The sequence below is a fragment of the Sipha flava genome, unplaced genomic scaffold (genome assembly GCF_003268045.1).
Source record: "Sipha flava isolate LNK unplaced genomic scaffold, YSA_version1 43_pilon_pilon, whole genome shotgun sequence".
Taxonomy (NCBI): domain Eukaryota; kingdom Metazoa; phylum Arthropoda; class Insecta; order Hemiptera; family Aphididae; genus Sipha; species Sipha flava.
The window spans coordinates 2,102,706-2,121,805 of NW_020273171.1; the positions used below are offsets into that span (position 1 = coordinate 2,102,706).

The window sequence follows — 19,100 nt, forward strand, 5'->3', positions numbered from 1 at the left end:
TGTGCAATTTTAACCACTATAAGTTTGAGGTATTTTGTTATACAATAACCGATAAAGTTTACGGTTTTCGTCTATCGACCTTTTTGGATCAAAATCATAAGTGTGCTATTTTCGGATAGAACCATAAATCCATCGACTAAATAAGCATATTTTTTGACACCATAATTTTGATCTTTATGGTAGGATAAGACAAAAAACAATTTCTTATAAAATAATATAAACAAATAATTCATGGTAATTGTACCATCTAGTATAGCGCACGTTTATGTATGAATGCATTTAAAATATTTATGAGTCGCATTAATGTATTATTTTCTCATCTGTATTTTATTATGCATAATTTGTATAACGTAATTATAAAATAGTAGAGACATGTAGTGGAAATAACTGATATGTATATCATTAGATCATACACTTAGACTATCAATTTAATAGAGTAAATAAAAACACTTTGTTAAACGAAACTCTACAAAAACAATAAAGAGAAGACAACGAGTTGAAAATATATAATATTGAACTAAACTTTTACAAGCATGCACATTTCTGGATCAGCAGAAAGTAAAATAATTACAATGCATTGGATTGTGCATAAATTCATTATTTAAACGCAAATTATTTTTATTTTTATGATGATAATTTTATATGAATAAGGTTTAACTATTTTATAATATTTTTTTAATTAAAACATATTTTTTTGCTAATATAAGTATTAATAAATAAAACTCATGATGGTTTAATATTTTTTTTGCTTGAATGTTTAAACTATGTCCTTTGATATAAATACAAAACATAACTTTTATTTTAATGAACGAGTTTTTTTTTTTTAAAAAAACTTTAAGTAACCAATCGCTAAAAAGGTTTACATACATGCTATTATTATCTTATTATATTTTCCTTAGAAGATGAAATCAACATGGGTAAGTTGTTGTTTTAAATGTCGAAAACGAAAAAAACCTTTTATATTTCAACTTAATTTTTAGATTTCGTTTAAGGAGAGTGCACTGTGTCAAAAAAATATCTATTTAATATCTTAGTGACAAATAGTGTAGGTATCTACTTAAAACTAAATGATAATAACAATAAGTTAACAAATTACAGTATAAATAAAAAACCATTTAATCTTTTGAATTAAAAAAAAATTATTTTATACATACTTAACACCTACATAACATCTGAGAAGAGGATCATGTGGTTATTTTACACATAACATTGAATTTATAAATAATTTATAAAATAATTATTATTATAATAAATGTATGATACGGGGAACGTGAGTTATCGAATTATGATAAATCATAGTCATTGTATTGTATCAGTTTCTTATATATACATGCCTATTGAATATTTCAAAGTTTATTTTATTTTTCGAATATATGCGATTGATAATTGAAATTATACATTTCCAAGGGTAAAGTTAGTGATATATTAGTGCTTCTCAACGTTTTTAGTCTGGTAACACATTATTCAAATTTTTCATTTATTGCGACACACCGTAAAAAGATTAAGTAATTGTAAACCCATAATTGTTTACAATATACTTGTATATCAATATTTTATTTTAACATCACAAATTTAAATATATTTCATTATATCAAATATCAATTTAAATGTTGTGTAATTTAATAAACCTCGCTCAACACACTTGGACTTATCCCATAACACGGTGGTTGAGAAGCACCGAGTCATATTGTTGCTCGAATACTTGTTAAAATTATTTTAATTCAAAATGTTTGTCGTTATCCGTGTATAGTAAAAGTGTATGGTTACTTACCCAAAAGCGTGACTGACAACGACACTAAAAACGAAAGGAACCAGACGATTGCAATTTTAAAACACACTAATTTCATGGTGGAATAGTGATGTCTCGTCCTGAGCGGATGTCTTATACCCAGATATCTTCCAAGTGATATGCAACACATGTGCATGATACTAGAACTGCATGCTAACACATCGCAAGTGACGTACACGTTGCACCAAGCAACACCCAGGGGCCATTCACCTGAAACAATACAAAACGCAAAGTTATAATATTTGCCTAGGACCGGAGTTTTGTGTTTAATTTTATTTTATATTTAAAAAAAAACGTTTCCTAATCTATAAATATGTATTACAGTTGCATCCACGTCCTAGTAACTCATTATCATTTTATGAGATTATACGAGAATCGTCGAATCGAGATATGAAATAACAGTTGTTTTATCGTTGCAGGGCTGATTTTCTCATAGTGAGAAAATTATGAAAACCACGCGATTTTCGATTTTCGAAATGATTCTCAAACTTCCAACTCACATATCATTGAAATAATTTTTAATTCATAAATTACGTTCAACTAAATATCAAATGTTTATATTCTGTATCATAATATGATTTTGGTTTTGTCGTGGCATTTTTCAAAATCATTTTCGTTGTTTTCTCATAAGCGTATCGGTACATTCGACCCGTATAATATGATTATTATCAATACGACAATCGCCACCGTCACTATCGTTATCCGAAAATGACGGAAGCAGGAGCGGAAACAAGAGTGTACTACACACGGCGGCGCACAGGGGTTGGAAATGCAATTTCAAGCGAACAAAATGGAAAAATAATATGATTAAAAATGAGATATTTTACACTTGATATTGTATCTATTACACATATGCGGGTTATTAAAGGAACGATATAACCACTTTAAAACGCTACAACTGTAAAAAGATTAGAGTTAAAATGCGTAATATACGAAGAATTAAAAATATTGAATTTATTTCTTCATCTACTGTTTTCTAAGTGTTCTTGCAATTCTTAAAAGTTTAATATATTTAATTATTATATTAAAATGGTTAGTTTTAATTTAAATTCATATATGTTTTTTCTAGTTAATACATACTGTATATAGAGTTGCATCACTATTTAAAACTTTAATTTTTCCATTTTATAAAACATTATATAAAAATAAATCGAAAATGATCTTATAAAAATTATATGGATATTGTTCCAATACTTTTAAGCTTTTTAACAACATAATTTTAATTTGCATTAAGTTATGTTCGCAATAATTATCATATTATTGCCATTTAAAAATGTTGGCGGTTTAACAGTTATTATTGTCATATTTTAGTTGGTAAAAAAATTGTAAACAATAGTTTATTCTTATACTTAAGAATAAAAAGACCACTAGATCCAAGAAGTATGGTATCTAAACAAAATTTACTGTAAATATAATGCTGATAATTTGGAAGAGGAATATGAAAACAAAGTTGTACAAAACATTTCTAATTTTACAGCCATTTGAAGCAAATTTTGAATATAAAATTCATACATTTAGTGAATTCACTATTGAATAACTAAATAAACTATTTTTTATGTAATTTCAATTGCCGCCATCATCATGAAATTTTGTTGGACCTCAAGAATTATATTCTGATTGTTCTGATAGAAGTAAAATACAGTACATTTAAAAGTTCACTAAATCTTTGACTTTTCCAGAATTTTCTACAAAAAATAAATTGTACGTGTAGTGTACACCTGTAGTGTAATCACAATCTACTTCAACTCGAGTTACCAAAATCAAAAAAAAATCAAACACGACTTCATTATTAATAAATAATACCATCGTGCCATATGATTTTGACGAGCTTTTAGATCTTTTCATAAATTATAAACTTGAAAAACAACAATACGTAAATGTTCGTAAATCTACTAAGGGGGACCTAGAACGAATATATATTCAAGTTAATGTTTCAGTGGCAAAAAAAAAAAAAAAAAATAATGCTATCAATATTAAAATTACGGAATTGAAATAGTGAGTGTACAGTGACCATGACGAAGACAACGATTCCAAATAAAATAATGAGTAAAAGAAAAAAAGTACCTTATAATATCATATAGTAAATTTATTAAGAAAAAAACAAAAAAAAATGTTATCTCTTTCGTCCGAAATACACTATCCGCATACCTAAAGCTTAATGATTATTTGGATTTTAACCGAAATCAGCGTTAGGATTACGTGTTGTAAATAAAATTATTTCGTCCGTTCGAAAGAGTTTCCGATCACTTGTGGTGTAGCCGGCCGTTCGGCGTTCATCGAGGAAACGGAAAACAATACGATTCACGCCGATATGGTAATAACGCGGGGCGCGGGGACCGTCCATAAATATTCAACGCTAAAGCCTTCGCGCGCGCGCGCAACCCTTGTACGCGCGTATAGGGGTGGCGTGCGTACATCCGCGCGAATCGTCTACGAAACTGATTTGAATACGCGCGATCCGCACGTAGAACCGTTTCGCTGCCACGGCGTGTGTTGCCGCGAAATCCTACGCACAATACACATTGTACCGCATACGAACGTATACATATTATGTAAATGAATGCGTACACGTGCGCGTATGTGTGTATGAATAACAATGTACACATGGTCGCTACGACCGCCGGTACTTATGTGCACCGACCGAATGGAATGTGTCGCTCGAGTCTTACATCGAACATCGAGCTCATCTTTTCCGTGTGCAAACGTACGCGACGGTTTAAATTTATTTATTTATTTAGACCGTTCCGGCGGCGAGGCGAAAACGCCTTACGTTCCCCTAACTCGTCAAATGTATACGAACGAGTCCGAATAAATATTTTCCGTATATCTGTTTGAACTGCGTACGTACGGAAAACGCGTTTGTAGACGAACAATCCGAGTAACACGAATTCGCGAATTTTTTCCTCGTGGTTATCAAACCGCCAATGTCGTGGTACTTAAATGATAACGAGAAAAATATTACTCACCCCCCCCACCCCCCGTGGACGTACATCGCGTATAATTCTGTAATCATCATAATCTCGAGGTCCGAGATTAACTACCCTGATACTTTGTTTCACATTTAAATAAACACCAAAAGAAAATCATAGTTTGTTTAAAACAGTTCGAACGTAATTTACTAATATAATGTACAGATACATGGCAAGTACCTATAATATATAAGTATAATAATTTGTTAGGTATCAACTTTTTCCGGTCCGTAATTTTTCCGGTGTTTTAAATACAAAATCGTTTTATAATTTTTCCCAATGATAAAAATGACAAAAACTGATGATATATATATATATATATACGTCAAAAACGCATATTAACCATAGTAAAAATAAAACAATAAAATATGCAAAACTACGAAGAGTATTTTTTTTTCAAACACCTTACATAACACAATAATTTCGTATCCATAACTGTTTTTTTTTTTTTGGGTAAACTCCACACACAACAGTATGCAAATACAATAATAGCATCTGAAACCAGGTTAGCACGATTCCACAGAATTATAATACCATATGTTTTCGTATTATCACAACATGTACGTATAGTAATAAAAATTATAATGTATACACTATAAGTCCATCGAACTGTAACTGAGTGTCATAATAACGGAGAATGAAAATAATATAATACTTTACACGTTATAAATCTGAAGCCGTATTCAGAATGTAAATTACAATAATACCTAATGAGAAATAAAAACGATTCGCAATGGGTTACACGGAAATTAGGAGAACACCGGCATTATTCCCTCTAATATTACTATTACACGTGACGTGTTTCTTTCAATTAAGTTCTTTTCTATATGTGATCGATATCGATTTTAGTATTTTACCACCGTCGTAGGCCAAAGACTTATCATTTCTATTCCCGTCAACGGAGATGGTAATATCTCAAACAAGATACTGTAATATATTGTATATTTTACATCGCTATTAGGATTGTACAATTGATCATCATTCGTAGGTACCGATGTGTTAATAATAATGTATTACTTATTTATTTATTTATTTTTCGCCTATCGGTTTTTTTAACATATTCTATACATAATTCGGTACAATTCAAAATAAAATAATATGTATAATGAATACAAACTAAAAATAAAAATAATAATGCAATTTAAGTGGACCTAGATCATTCACTACTAATGGATCTAAACATTATATTCAAAGGGTGGTTATTGCTGTACCTAGGAAGCAGGGTGTGCAGAAATATAAAAAAATAATTTTGTTTCTAGTATAAGGTGAAGGAGCTTTAAATGAAACACGGGGTAGAAGGTCAGGGCAATTAGTACGTTATTAAGAAAAGCGTAAATAAACTGAGTGTCGGTAGCTATCCGATAGGAAGAGAGAGAAGGTATATTTACAGTACTTAAGAGAGCAGTCATGTTTCAGAGGCGGTAATTTCAGCTTATAAGCGGCATAGGATAAAACTTATTCTTGATACACTTAAGTCGCAATTGATCTTTTGCGAAGTATGGGTACCATATGACAGCTCCATACTCAAAAATTGATCAAACAAGAACATGATACAAAAATATGGACACAATTAACCAAATTGAAAAACTGGTATTACATTTGATAAAACCTAAGTTGATTAGGTTACTACCAATAATAAAATCAATATAATAGCAGAAGGAAAAATGTAGCGAGTAATAAATACCAAGGTCTTTGATAAGGGGAACGCGTTATAGCTGGATATTATTAAGAGTGTAATAAGGTGAATAGGATTCTTTAATTTAGAAAAGGAAATAACATTACGCTTATTGATATTGAGAGAAAGACCTAAGTGGGAAACCCACAAATTAAATTGATCTAGTTATTTTTGCAAAAAAAAAGGCAATCCACATGAGTTTTTATTTTATGAAATATATTTTATATTTTTGGCACACAGAAGGAATTAAGCTTTTTTAATATAATTAGAGATGAAATTAATATAGAGACAAAATAAGAAAGCCATCCTATGGCAAACCAAAAGTTACATTAACTGGGATCAACACCGTGCATATTATTGATATCTAAATTCGAAATATTATTATTTATAGACGATTTTCCATATTCTACCGTATTATTTAAGCTATATTTATTCACGTCGTCATGTCTAACTAGTACAAACTCATTTTCCTCAGTACGATCTCACTACCCAACGCTCATTGATAACAGTAGTTTTAATGGTTTGACTCTATATCAGCGCTTCTCTAACTATGGTATACATGTACCATTAATGGTAAATAAATTACATTATTAATAGTACACGTAAAGTTCATAGGTGGTAGGTCGAAAGAAATCTCCCTTTATAAAAAAAAAAAAAATGTTATGACTTCTGACTGATGTTTATGAAAAAAAGTAAAAATTGTTTTACGGTGACGAATAACTGTCATGACTAGCGTAAATGGCTGACATATTTGACTGTTTGAATATTCTAAATATGAGTCTGCAAGACTCAAACACAATCATATTTAATGCTAGTGATAAATTTAATACATTTATGAGAAAGTTGGATTTATTTATTTCACAAGTATCCAAGAATTATTTTTCAACATTCGAGACACCGAAAATTAGCTAAATTAAAATATAATAAAAGACATTTCGAAACACCTAAAACCACTAAAATCTTATACTTTCCACAATATTTCCCTGAATATAACTCAGAAATGAAATTGACCATAAGCCATTTCGAAGAAGAATATATTAAGAACATTCCAGATGTTATTTTGACAAAAGAATCATTTATTGACCTAACCAGTAACTTTGCTTTAAAAATTTCTTTCAAAACAAAAAAGATCTAACATTTTTGGCTGGACGTGAAACTAGAATACTCGTCATTATCCTCACAAGCTTTACAATTTCTAATATTTTTTGTGTCAACATATCAGTGCGAAAATACATTTTTCCATTTATTGTACACAAAAAATAAATATAGAAATAAATTATAAGTAGAATGTGATTTTAAATTTAAAATTAGCAACATGGAGCCCAATATTGATCATTGTTTACTCAAAATAACACCAACAATCATTGAAGTAAACCATAATAATGATAATAATAAAAATAACAATGTAACATATTTAATTTAATTTTTGTACATTAAATACTTAAGTAAATGTATATTGTCATACATTTTTAGATCCAAGTAAAATAAAAAAAGCATACATTTAAAGTAAATCAAAAGAGAATCGCTGCTCTATATAATTGAAGCAGAGCAATTGTTACCCAAATCGAACAAGAATTTTAAATCATTTTCGAGTATCATCGTCAATACCCGAGCGCTCCCAGGTAATTTAATCATCATTTGTATATATATGTATATATGCAATACATTTTAATTTAAAAATTATGGAATTCCAGGGTCACAGTTTATACTTTTGTGCTTCTTAGGAAGAAAAAATATTTGACATCGTGATGATGAAAAAATTTAAATATTATTTTATCAAATGACAGTAATAGATAATGAAACATTGAGCTCAAATTTTCAGATCAATATTATAATAATTATACACAAAACATAAATCAACGTTGGAAAATAAAGGATTTATTGGCTTGGTTGCAAAAATAAAATGTATAATCTACAATGATGGTCTTATGTTTTAATGCTTAAATAAAAATAAAAATAAATTCGGAAACTCGTATTATAACAACAACTATCAGCACCTGCCAGTATATTTATCTTCATAATGTCAAATCCCTTTGGGATAAAGATTGGCAAGTTGTTCTCTACCGACGTATCTTAAGAACCTAATTTGTGAAACTAAAAACGATTTTTTATGTATACACCTACAATAAATCTGCGAGGCTTATGTTTTTATTTATTTTACAGTTAGTAAACGTGAGAGTACAATCCTACGATATAAGATATACATCGTTTTATCAACTAATTAAAATAATGCAGGATGTACGATTAAGTTATAACATGGTAATAATAAACACACGTGTTTACGCAACCCTTGCATCTATTATGATAGCATCAAAACGCTCAAAGACATTTAAGTTGTCAACAACATTATATGGAATATTATACAATTTTCAAAATCGGCTACTGCATGGAATTGCTGATTACTTTGCAGCAAGTTTTAATTTTAAAATAAAATAAAAAATAACTTTGTAAAAATAAACTTTTTTTAAATTTAATTATTCAGACAAATTTACTAACGTGGTTTTACAAGTTTATGAAATGTACGAATGAATTAAGTGGCAATGTACATACATTTATCTCTGAACCAACGATTTAACTCATGTAAATTACCAAAGTTAAATACAATTCGTGCGATCGTGTTATCTTAACCAATAAGCATTATCATTTAAAATACAATTATTACTTGTTAAAACTTATATGTTTAAACCGTAAAAGTAAAAAGAGAGACTGTTAATGAAAAAATAAAAGTGGACAAGAAATATTTCATTGGACATTCATCTATCAATTCATTCACGCACGTTGGTGTGTGAAAGCGGTATCTTATAATTACATTTTTAACTATGATACTTAACATTATTTTATTTAAAACAGTTTTATAATTCTGAGAGATGCTTAACGGTTCGTTCAAAAATAATTCAAACTTATATGAAAAAACAAATATTCCTATAACATACAATTATTATCATCGTATTTTATTGTTTCGAAATGTCCTCGATAAACTGTTTATGGATTCTAAAATAACTATTCTAATATACAATCCGTGTTAAAATTACAATATATTTCTATTGAAAAATACTATTACATTTATTTTCCAACCTTAAAATAAAATCTATCTATACAAATAATACTATTTTAGAATTTATCCAGTCCATTTAAATATCATACAACTAAAACATTATGAATCATCATACCCCTCTACACAACGGTTAGATTATTTATTAAAAGTAATATTGTATCCGGATTACAAACAAATAAATTGTCATGTGAAAAACATAAGTAAATTCTTCTTTTATGTTAGTAATATTTTGTGAAAGTTGAAAAATATGTAACCAAAATGTTTTAATAGCATATTATAGTTATAAAAATGGTAGTTTGACACATGATTTATGTGTCACATTTAATGTAATCTGCTTAAATAAACTTCGATTATTTGAACCACTCGCAGAGTATAATAATATATTCTTCTTTTTTACCTTCTTTCTGTATAAAAATACTTATTCCATTAACAACACATCTGCATTACTCAAGCGGGCTGAACTTGTATGTTTCCAATTCAAAAAACAAATTTTTAATAAACAACTAAACGATATTTCATGTCACTAAAATATGACAGTTTTTTATAATCTATTCACGCTTCAATTGTGTTACGTATTTTTTCATCTGATCTATACACATGCATTATCTGCACTATTCGAATATCTATACTTGAATATTAAAGATAAAATCCAGTTCAATGAAGCTACATTTTTAACTGCAAAAAATAAGAAATTTGTTGCACTATATTTTTTACTAAATATACATTTAATCGATTTAAATTAACTATAAAGAATTTTCAAAAGTATATAAATATACTAAGATAAGATAAGAATTTTAGAATGTAACATTTGTTTAGATGAACAGTTAAATGATAATTAAGTAGTTTTTTTATAGAAATAATTCAGTACGCGTAAATATAATCCGAGTCAAAAAATACAATAATATATTAAAATACAATGTATAAGTTATATAATACGGCAAATTCAATATGTATTTACTTCAACTATTCTTTTACCAATCATATATGATACAGATTTTTTTTATTATTATTTACAGCAAATCAATAATACGCTTCCAAATTCTAAAAAAAATATTAATTTATACAATTGTATAAGTTTTCATAAACACCGGTTTTTTAAAAAAAAATAAATATGTTGAAAAAAGTTAATAAAAGTATTAATTTCTATTATTTAGAAAATAACCGATTTTAATGGTTAGATAATAAACGAGTACACGTATATTGGAACTTTTCAGCATAACATTTGTTTGTCAAATTCAAATGGGTAAACGAGATTTATCTTCAATAAAACTGATTGCAGAAGACTATTTAGCTTGAAATATAATATATTGAATAATAAATAATTTAAAAAATTATAAAATGCATTTACGATATAATTTTTTTTTTTTTTTTTTGATTGTATATTTAAACAATGCAATAAAAAAAAAAAAATTAAATTAACTTAATCTTTAGACAATTTCATAGACTTTCGATGCATAAAAAAGTAACATTTAAACTTTTAAAATATTTTACAGCTATAAGCAAACAAAAACTGAGAATTCTATTCAAAATAACAATGAATTGTTTAAGACTACGATTAATATAACAACGTAAATAAATAACAATCATATTTATTAATCGTTCAAAAATGTTGAAGTGAATGCAATCAAATGAGTACGTTTTAAATAAAATGTTTATATTTTTTAATGCAATGATTTTTATTATGATAATAATGCATAAATCAAAAATAACCGTCTTAGTTAGGAAAACTATGACATTTGTATAACAGTTTTATGGTATCATTAAATTTCAATAAATTATATTCAATTTAAGTCAATTGAATAATTGTCATAACAGCTATTAAAATGAAAATTAAAATATTTTTTTATACTAAAAACATAGTTTAATTTTATAGTATAAAAATTATTTCACCTTTGACAAGTTTAAACTTTAATTTTCTAATCATTTTTTTAAATAATATTGTACAACAGAATATCTTTTTTAATGAAATAAGCCCTCACAACAGTGATCATTGAGTGGTATTCTCCAAATTAAATTATAAATAAAATGGATAACGTGAAGATACAGCGTTAAACAATTATTAAATAGATTGTTTAGAAACTATAAAAACATAGATTCTTACATTTAAAGTAAATTATATATTGTTGAGTAGGCCGGCTGTACTAATAAAATTAGTCATCTTATAAACTTGTCTCAAATATTAAAAACAGAAATACTTTATTGTTTTTTTATGAGCTCTAATTTTAAATAATATCCCTGTACACTCTTATTATTCAACCGAAAGCTCATAACGCAACCAATATAATTCATATTGGATTGTTAACATAATGTAAACATAGTTATGTATTATTAATGCATGATATGACACATATAAAGATAATAGACCCATTCATTAACAATGTATACATATGCCATCTAGCTAAAATGTTGATAATAGTTTCAACATATTTTTACGGATTGATTTTGTATTGTAATGAATATCTGATCAAAAATTTGTTTTAAATTTGACCTGTAACGTTACAATATACAGAATTACAATAAACAGAATATCAGTTTAACAAGCCTTTAATAATCAATTGATTAATTACATAAAGTGCTTGTACATTGTATTTCAGACCATAAAAGAATTTTGACGTATTAATTATTTTAATAGTTTTGAATATTATATATGATATTTATTTATTTTTTATCTCGATGTAATAATTAGAATTCAACACTATAAGTTTAAAATTCAAAATATCAATATATTAATAAGTATAATATTTTTGAGAATTATAGTAAAAATATTATTCGACAGTAAAAATAATATTTACAAATATTAAGCTTCTATTCGTATATTTTTAAGAATTAATAACTTTCAATGTATTTTGATAATCACATAAAAATTATGAGTATAATGCAATCTTTACATGAACTTTCGATCGCCCAAAACATATAACTTTATGAAATAAATATAAAATAAAAAAAAACTCAAAAGCTTTGTATAGTGATTTAAATCAATCGATTGAAAATCATTGGGTAATAGAAATATAACTTATTATAATATAATAGCAACTATATCCATGGTATAGGACAATAATAAAATAAGATTAATTTATTTAAATAAAAATTGATTATCCCATGTATGTAAGAGAATAACTTTAGAACAATTTGGCTGATTGAAGTGTTTTATTTATTTTTATTTTTTTTTATATATATATATTCTGAATTTCCTAGATAAGGAGTTCATTTAAGAATATATTTAGAATGTGTACCGAATAAATTCAACATGTGTTATAGTTTATATAGTATATCTGTACGTGTTCGACGGTTTGTGTCTGATGGAATCCGAAATTTTTCAACCAATTTCGATAACATTTGGTACAGAGATAGATTAGACCTTGGAGAAGGACATAAACTACCTTTTGTCATGAAAATTAAAGAAACTGGAGCATTAGTACACCTGATAAGGTCGAATGAGCAGTTGTTTTGTTGTTGCTAAAATAAACCAAAAAAATGGAAAGGAACCTCACTGTCACACACCTCAGTGTGCGCCTAGAAAAAAGTGAACGTATCAATTTTACTAAAAATATTTTACTAGGGTTATCTATTCTATAACAACAGCATTTCAAAACGACGATTATAATTTATTTTATTTTTTCAACATTAACATAACCTGACATATAAATAAGTTTTTAATTCTACGAGTGAAGCAAAGTAGTTCAGCTAGTTGAATAGTATAATATTCGTATAATTGGAAAGTATTCATTATAATTCGTTATTAAATAAATATAAAAATATTCAAACCATTTAAATGAAAAACTTACAGTGAATTCATAAAAACATTTACGACTTATTTATTATTTTGAATCTTAATCCATCTTAATTCAATATTTTTCAAAAATCATTAGAACATCTCTAGAATAAGTCTTTTATAAAACATGATGGTGAATTGACTGTTTAAAAAAATATTTATAAGAATTTATTTTATAATATAAAATAAAGAAAATATACATCATGAATGGGACGAATTCAAAATATTTATAGCAACCAAAATTGATTTATTATTATAATTCAATGACATTGTCATGCCAGGCAGACCCATGTATTTGTATAACTAGACAATATTTATGTTTCTTGAGATTATTTCAGTAAACCGTAGTATGATATTATAAGTGATTTAGTTTAGAAAATATTACTACTTTTATTAAATAATAAATGATATGTGATACATTTAAGTACAACGAGAAAATAGATCAACAAAGCGTGAAAAAAAAAAAAAATACAAAAGAAAATATAAAAAGTAAGGATATTATAATATATTGAGAATGATTTTCTTTACAATATTACATTAGTCTAGGTCAGTGCGTCTTATTATTATTTGTGATATTTTAAATCTATAATTTAAATAAATACATTTAAAAATTGTTTACAGTGACGATGAGTGGTGGTTTTATAATGTTATCTGATTACATACTCGTAATATGTTTTTCAATATAAAAAAGGTCCAAAGATATTACTTGTTATTAGAGTTTTCCATAATATTTTATATAAAACTTCTTTGGAAATAAAATCAAATTCAAATTTTAAATTCTATAATTTAGAACTTAATACATAATGAGAACGATTGATATAAAACTTGTATTTAATAATATTTAATGTGATTCGGAAAATTAATATTTTCCATCATAATTAAGATTTTAAACTCTCTTCAAAAAATTAACTTTTTTAACATTTATGAAATTATATCAAGTTTAGTTAGATTAATACATAATTATACTTGTATATTCTTTGGATTTTTCATCACAAACATAAAATTATATTAAAATAAAAATAATGAAACAAAAATATTAAAAATCCTTACACTCAACAATTATTAATTAAAAAAATGAAGTCTACTACTACAATGATCGTCATGCTTTTCTTTGCTTGGATGTTTAATTTTAAAATGTATACAATTTTGAATTTTGAAATTTAATTTTACCAAAACCACATATTATTTATTACAATAATTAGGTCGAAAATTAAAAAAATACATTTACATAAAGTCACATACGATTTTCAATGGATGGATTAGAGTAAATATATTTTATTTATGAATTTTATTAATACAATAAATATTTTCAAAAATAAACTATTACTTTTTATAAGAAAAGTACAAAAATGACACTAAAATTGATAATTATGTAGTAATTTTATTACAACAAATATATAATAAAAATATGGATTAGGTGTGAATAAATATTTTAAAATATATAAAAATATAATACATTTATTAATAATAATTTAAAACAAATTTAATAAGATGCATATTTATTCGATTTTATTTTTAAACACCTATTATATTTTATATTTAATGTGTGCTAATAATTTTAGTTGTATAATAATTAGTTATTATCAACAGAGTACTGAAATTATGGTTAAAGCCATTATTCATTTATTCCAAATTATACTTTTCTATAATCAGCATATGTACTGAACTCACATCCCCATATTACCTACAAGTGTTATTTATATATTTTTATACTTAAACAATATAAAACATAATAGATAAAAGGTCACATGTAGATTACAGTCCAACTTAAAAGATTATCGAATATGTATCTGAATTAAGTAAAAATTAAAATTGAACAAACTTCGAGTTTTAATATTAATTATAAATGTTTATAGTATAATAAATGTTCCAGAATTATAATATTCATATATATATTCAGAAATAAAATTTATTTTTATCCATTGTTTTGAAAAAAAAATATATCTAGTAAATAAACAAAATCTCAGTCAAATTCTCAGTAGCATTCTTTACCATAAATCCAGAGGAGATTAATCTTATGATATTCACCCGTAGACAGTTCAGCCTCACATTGTCCTCGATAAACATACTATTCAACCATGACCTTGTCACTTGCCTAGGCTTTAAACATTACTCTAAATTTAGATGGGTACCACAATTCAACTAAATTAAAGGCATCATCTATCATCGTTGGTCCAACTTTCTCTGCGCTATAGCAAGTTCGAGTTAGGAGTTACACTCATCATGCCTCCTAACATTTTTAATGTCGTTATAAGATCTAAAACAGTTTATAATTCTTTCATTTTCGCCTCTGCCTCTTTCATTCACAGGACAAAAAAAAAACAAAAATTACTATATCTTGTCATTTTTCGTACAATCATCGTACACTTCTCTTCTCTAGTCAGCCTTCAATTGGAAAGTGTCTGCCCTCCAATCGAAATTAGAAGTCGGTTTTAAGCTGGAAAACTCATTCTAAAATGTTTATCTTCACCCAACCAATTCCTTTATGAAATGATTGCTTCAATTAAAATTTTTTGGACTTAAATACCTATTTTCGCATCAGTTGTTCCTTTATTTTCTTCATTTTCTGCATTAGCTTATCATTCTGACCATTGATTACAATTATATGTCACATCATACCTATTTCGCATTTCCAAAATCACCGTTTCTCCTAACTTCCTTGGTCATTCTCCTAAAGAACTACCTTGTATCCTTGACACTCTCGTAGACTCCTTGTTTAACCATAATATTCAGTCTAGCTTTCCCAGATCCTTACTAGTCTTTACAGACGGTTCTGTATCGACCAGTTTGGTCGGCTGTTACTTTATCATATCCAAACTCAATATCACCTATTCTTACAACCTAAACGCATTTTCGTCGTCTTTTACTGAGTATTAGGCTATACATATCTCAGAGTTCATCTTTTCTCTTGACTTCAATAACTTTCTCAACATTTCCAATTCACTATCACGTCTCCTTGCTATAACTTCTGACTCATTCAATACTTTCCTTTCCCTCTTGGTTCTCATAACCAAAACCCTAATATTCCACCCCAGCCTTTATAACAAAACCATCAAATTCTTCTGGAGTCCTAGTCATGTTGGTATCGCAGACAATGAGTAACCAACCATACAGCCTTCTCAACTAAATTCTCCAATCAAATTCCCAGCTCCAAAATACCAGTATCTGATATCCTTCCGATTCATCGCAAACTATTACGGAATACTTGGCAATCTAAATGGTCTTCTCAACCATCTAACCATGGCACTTGGTATAGACAAATCACTCCCACTATCCCTCATTTCCCATGGTTCAATGATTTAATGATTTTCAGAAAACTAACCATCGCTTTCAACCGCCTTCGAATAGGCTACAGTTTTTTTCCTTACCATATTTTTAAACACTCACTTCACTCTTCTTCTCTATATACATTATAAAACGATAACACCGTTTACGACTTCATATATAATATTTTCCACTGTCCTCTTCTCCCGAGCCAACAATTCATTTTTATCTTACTTATCTTCTTTTGGTTATATTACTCCCGACGCTTATCTCTTCCTTAACTGTCGCTTAATTCCTATCATTTATATCACTATCAAATTAATTAATTAATAACTTCTAACTAGTTATTAGTTTTCTAATTTGTAATAGTTATAATTTAATCACTTAAATGCTTTGATATAATGTGTTTAACGAGTAAAAATTAAATTAAATAAAAGTAAATAAATAAATAAAATATACGAAACTGTACTTAAAAAATGGTAATACTTATAATAATATATATATATAATACATTTGTATAAAGTAGCTTGAATCAATTAATGAGTATATAAGATTTTTTTTTTTTTAAATACATCAACCACACCTTGCTGAAATAAAATTATAGAAACTTTGAATCACCTAATTCTAAAAAAAAAAAAAAATTTATATGTGAATATTGTTTTAGTTATATAGTTATATAGTTAGTCTATATTCATACATCCATGAACAACGCCGCGATAAAAGCGGATCCAATCGCAAGCAAACTTAATGGACGTTAATAGGCCCTTAATAAATCGTCAAATCATCGAAAATGTTTTTGCTCATACAACGAACAACACGAAACGAATACTATCGTAGGATTATTATTTAAATTAGTTTCGTCATTAGATCACTTTAAGGACAAACGCCATAATGTATATCGCTTAATACCGTGCACAAAATAACACGTTGCCGTGCGTTACATAATATTATAATAATCGTTGTGCACGGAACTGTTATTAACAATGTAAGCACACTCGATTCAGTAGTCGATGTACGGGCAATCAATCGGAACGGCAATGCAGTTTGAAAAACATCGGTTAGTTGTTACTACTCCACATTTGAAACCGATCGTCTAACCGTATAAAAAGTCAAAAAAACAAAATATTTCCTCATTTCCAAATTTCTTTTCCAGGCGTTACCGATTAACGATGATCTTCCGGTAATGCGTATTTGTCGATTTTCGTTCAATGAACGTTCGGCCGATTGAAGTAAAACGGATAATCTTACAAAAAACCTATTTTAATTTGTCTTCTACTTTTAATAACACACGTACATACAATTTATAATAGGTACGGCTTTTCCCTTTTTTTTTTTTTTTGCAAAGAGTTGAGCCGAAAACAAGTATTTACGTATTTTTCTTTAAGGCAACTAATTCTGTTCTAATGTCGGTCAAATAGCGTGAACAAGCCACGTTAAAAGATAATGTCATTTTTAAGTGACTAGATATCGAACTTTACACCTTTTTGCTTCGTTGCGTGTGTCCAAAACGATTATTTGTTTTTTTTTCTTAATAACTATTGCAAATGTCACTTTTTTCAGCGCTATCCAGAACTTTTGTCATTCGGTTACATTTCCCGAGATGTTTGGTATTTTGGCTATCTAATTTCAGAAGTAGGTCAGCTGTTGGGTTCCAACTGGGGACAAAAAATCGCTTTCATTTTTTACGCAAACCTACGACGCATTACACGAATAACACTCGGAATAAGATTACAGACAAATTTAAGATTTTTAAACCGCTCCATATTATAACTGAAGACGAATAATCTACTTATAATTTTTCATGTTATACCTCAGAAATATATCTCCACAGTAAATTTACAAAGTTACAAATAAACTGTTATACTTCCAAATTAATTTCGTGTAAAACCTAACGAATAACATCCAAATTCAATTTCCGAGTCTATAAATATATAATAACCCATAATATACACGCCCATGTCACTTTCGATTCTAAATCTCACCTTAACCTTCACGTTAATCACAAAATAAAACCTCATTATCATCCAAACTAAAGGTCGATGATATTAGCTCTACATTTAGAACACATTTTTTGATATAAATATGCCCAACGTTTCGTTTCGCAAAATTAATTTTTACGGACATTTTATCAACAGAATATATTGACATTAATTAATATACGATAATAAATCATGAGTGCCGTGAGAAGGGTGCAAGACGATACACTTGCACCCCCTGGATAAAAAAAAAATAATATTTAATATTGTAAGATAAATTCCATTATTATTATTATCGATTTTTTTAACAGCCTGCGTTACTTTGTAGCCGTCGAAAAAAACGAAAATAATTTTGTACTGCCATACAATTTGAAAAATATTCCTATTGATTTAACTTAAAAAATTTAAGCATTATTTATAAATCAGCGTACTATGCATGATCCTACCCAATGACAGAATTCCTGATTTCACCTATGTAATAAACGATACACGTAAATCATATAATGCTTTTTTGGCGGGAAGCAAGGAAGCGAAGAGATATATTTGTATATTTTGGAATGAGCGTAGTATAACTGTGAATTACTGTAATATTAATAGGTC

At 27.4% G+C, this 19,100-nt stretch overlaps 1 protein-coding gene across 4 annotated transcripts in view; it reads right to left on the reverse strand.

Annotated features, from left to right (window-relative positions):
- Window positions 1–19,100, reverse strand: part of LOC112689353 (5-hydroxytryptamine receptor 2C) — a 122,346-nt gene that overhangs the window by 38,438 nt on the left and 64,808 nt on the right. For all 4 annotated transcript variants that reach the window (XM_025563024.1, XM_025563026.1, XM_025563023.1 and 1 more), the window contains one exon: window positions 1,772–1,999. In XM_025563024.1, the coding sequence (XP_025418809.1) occupies window positions 1,772–1,999 (228 nt within the window). The remainder of the gene's footprint in view (window positions 1–1,771; window positions 2,000–19,100) is intronic.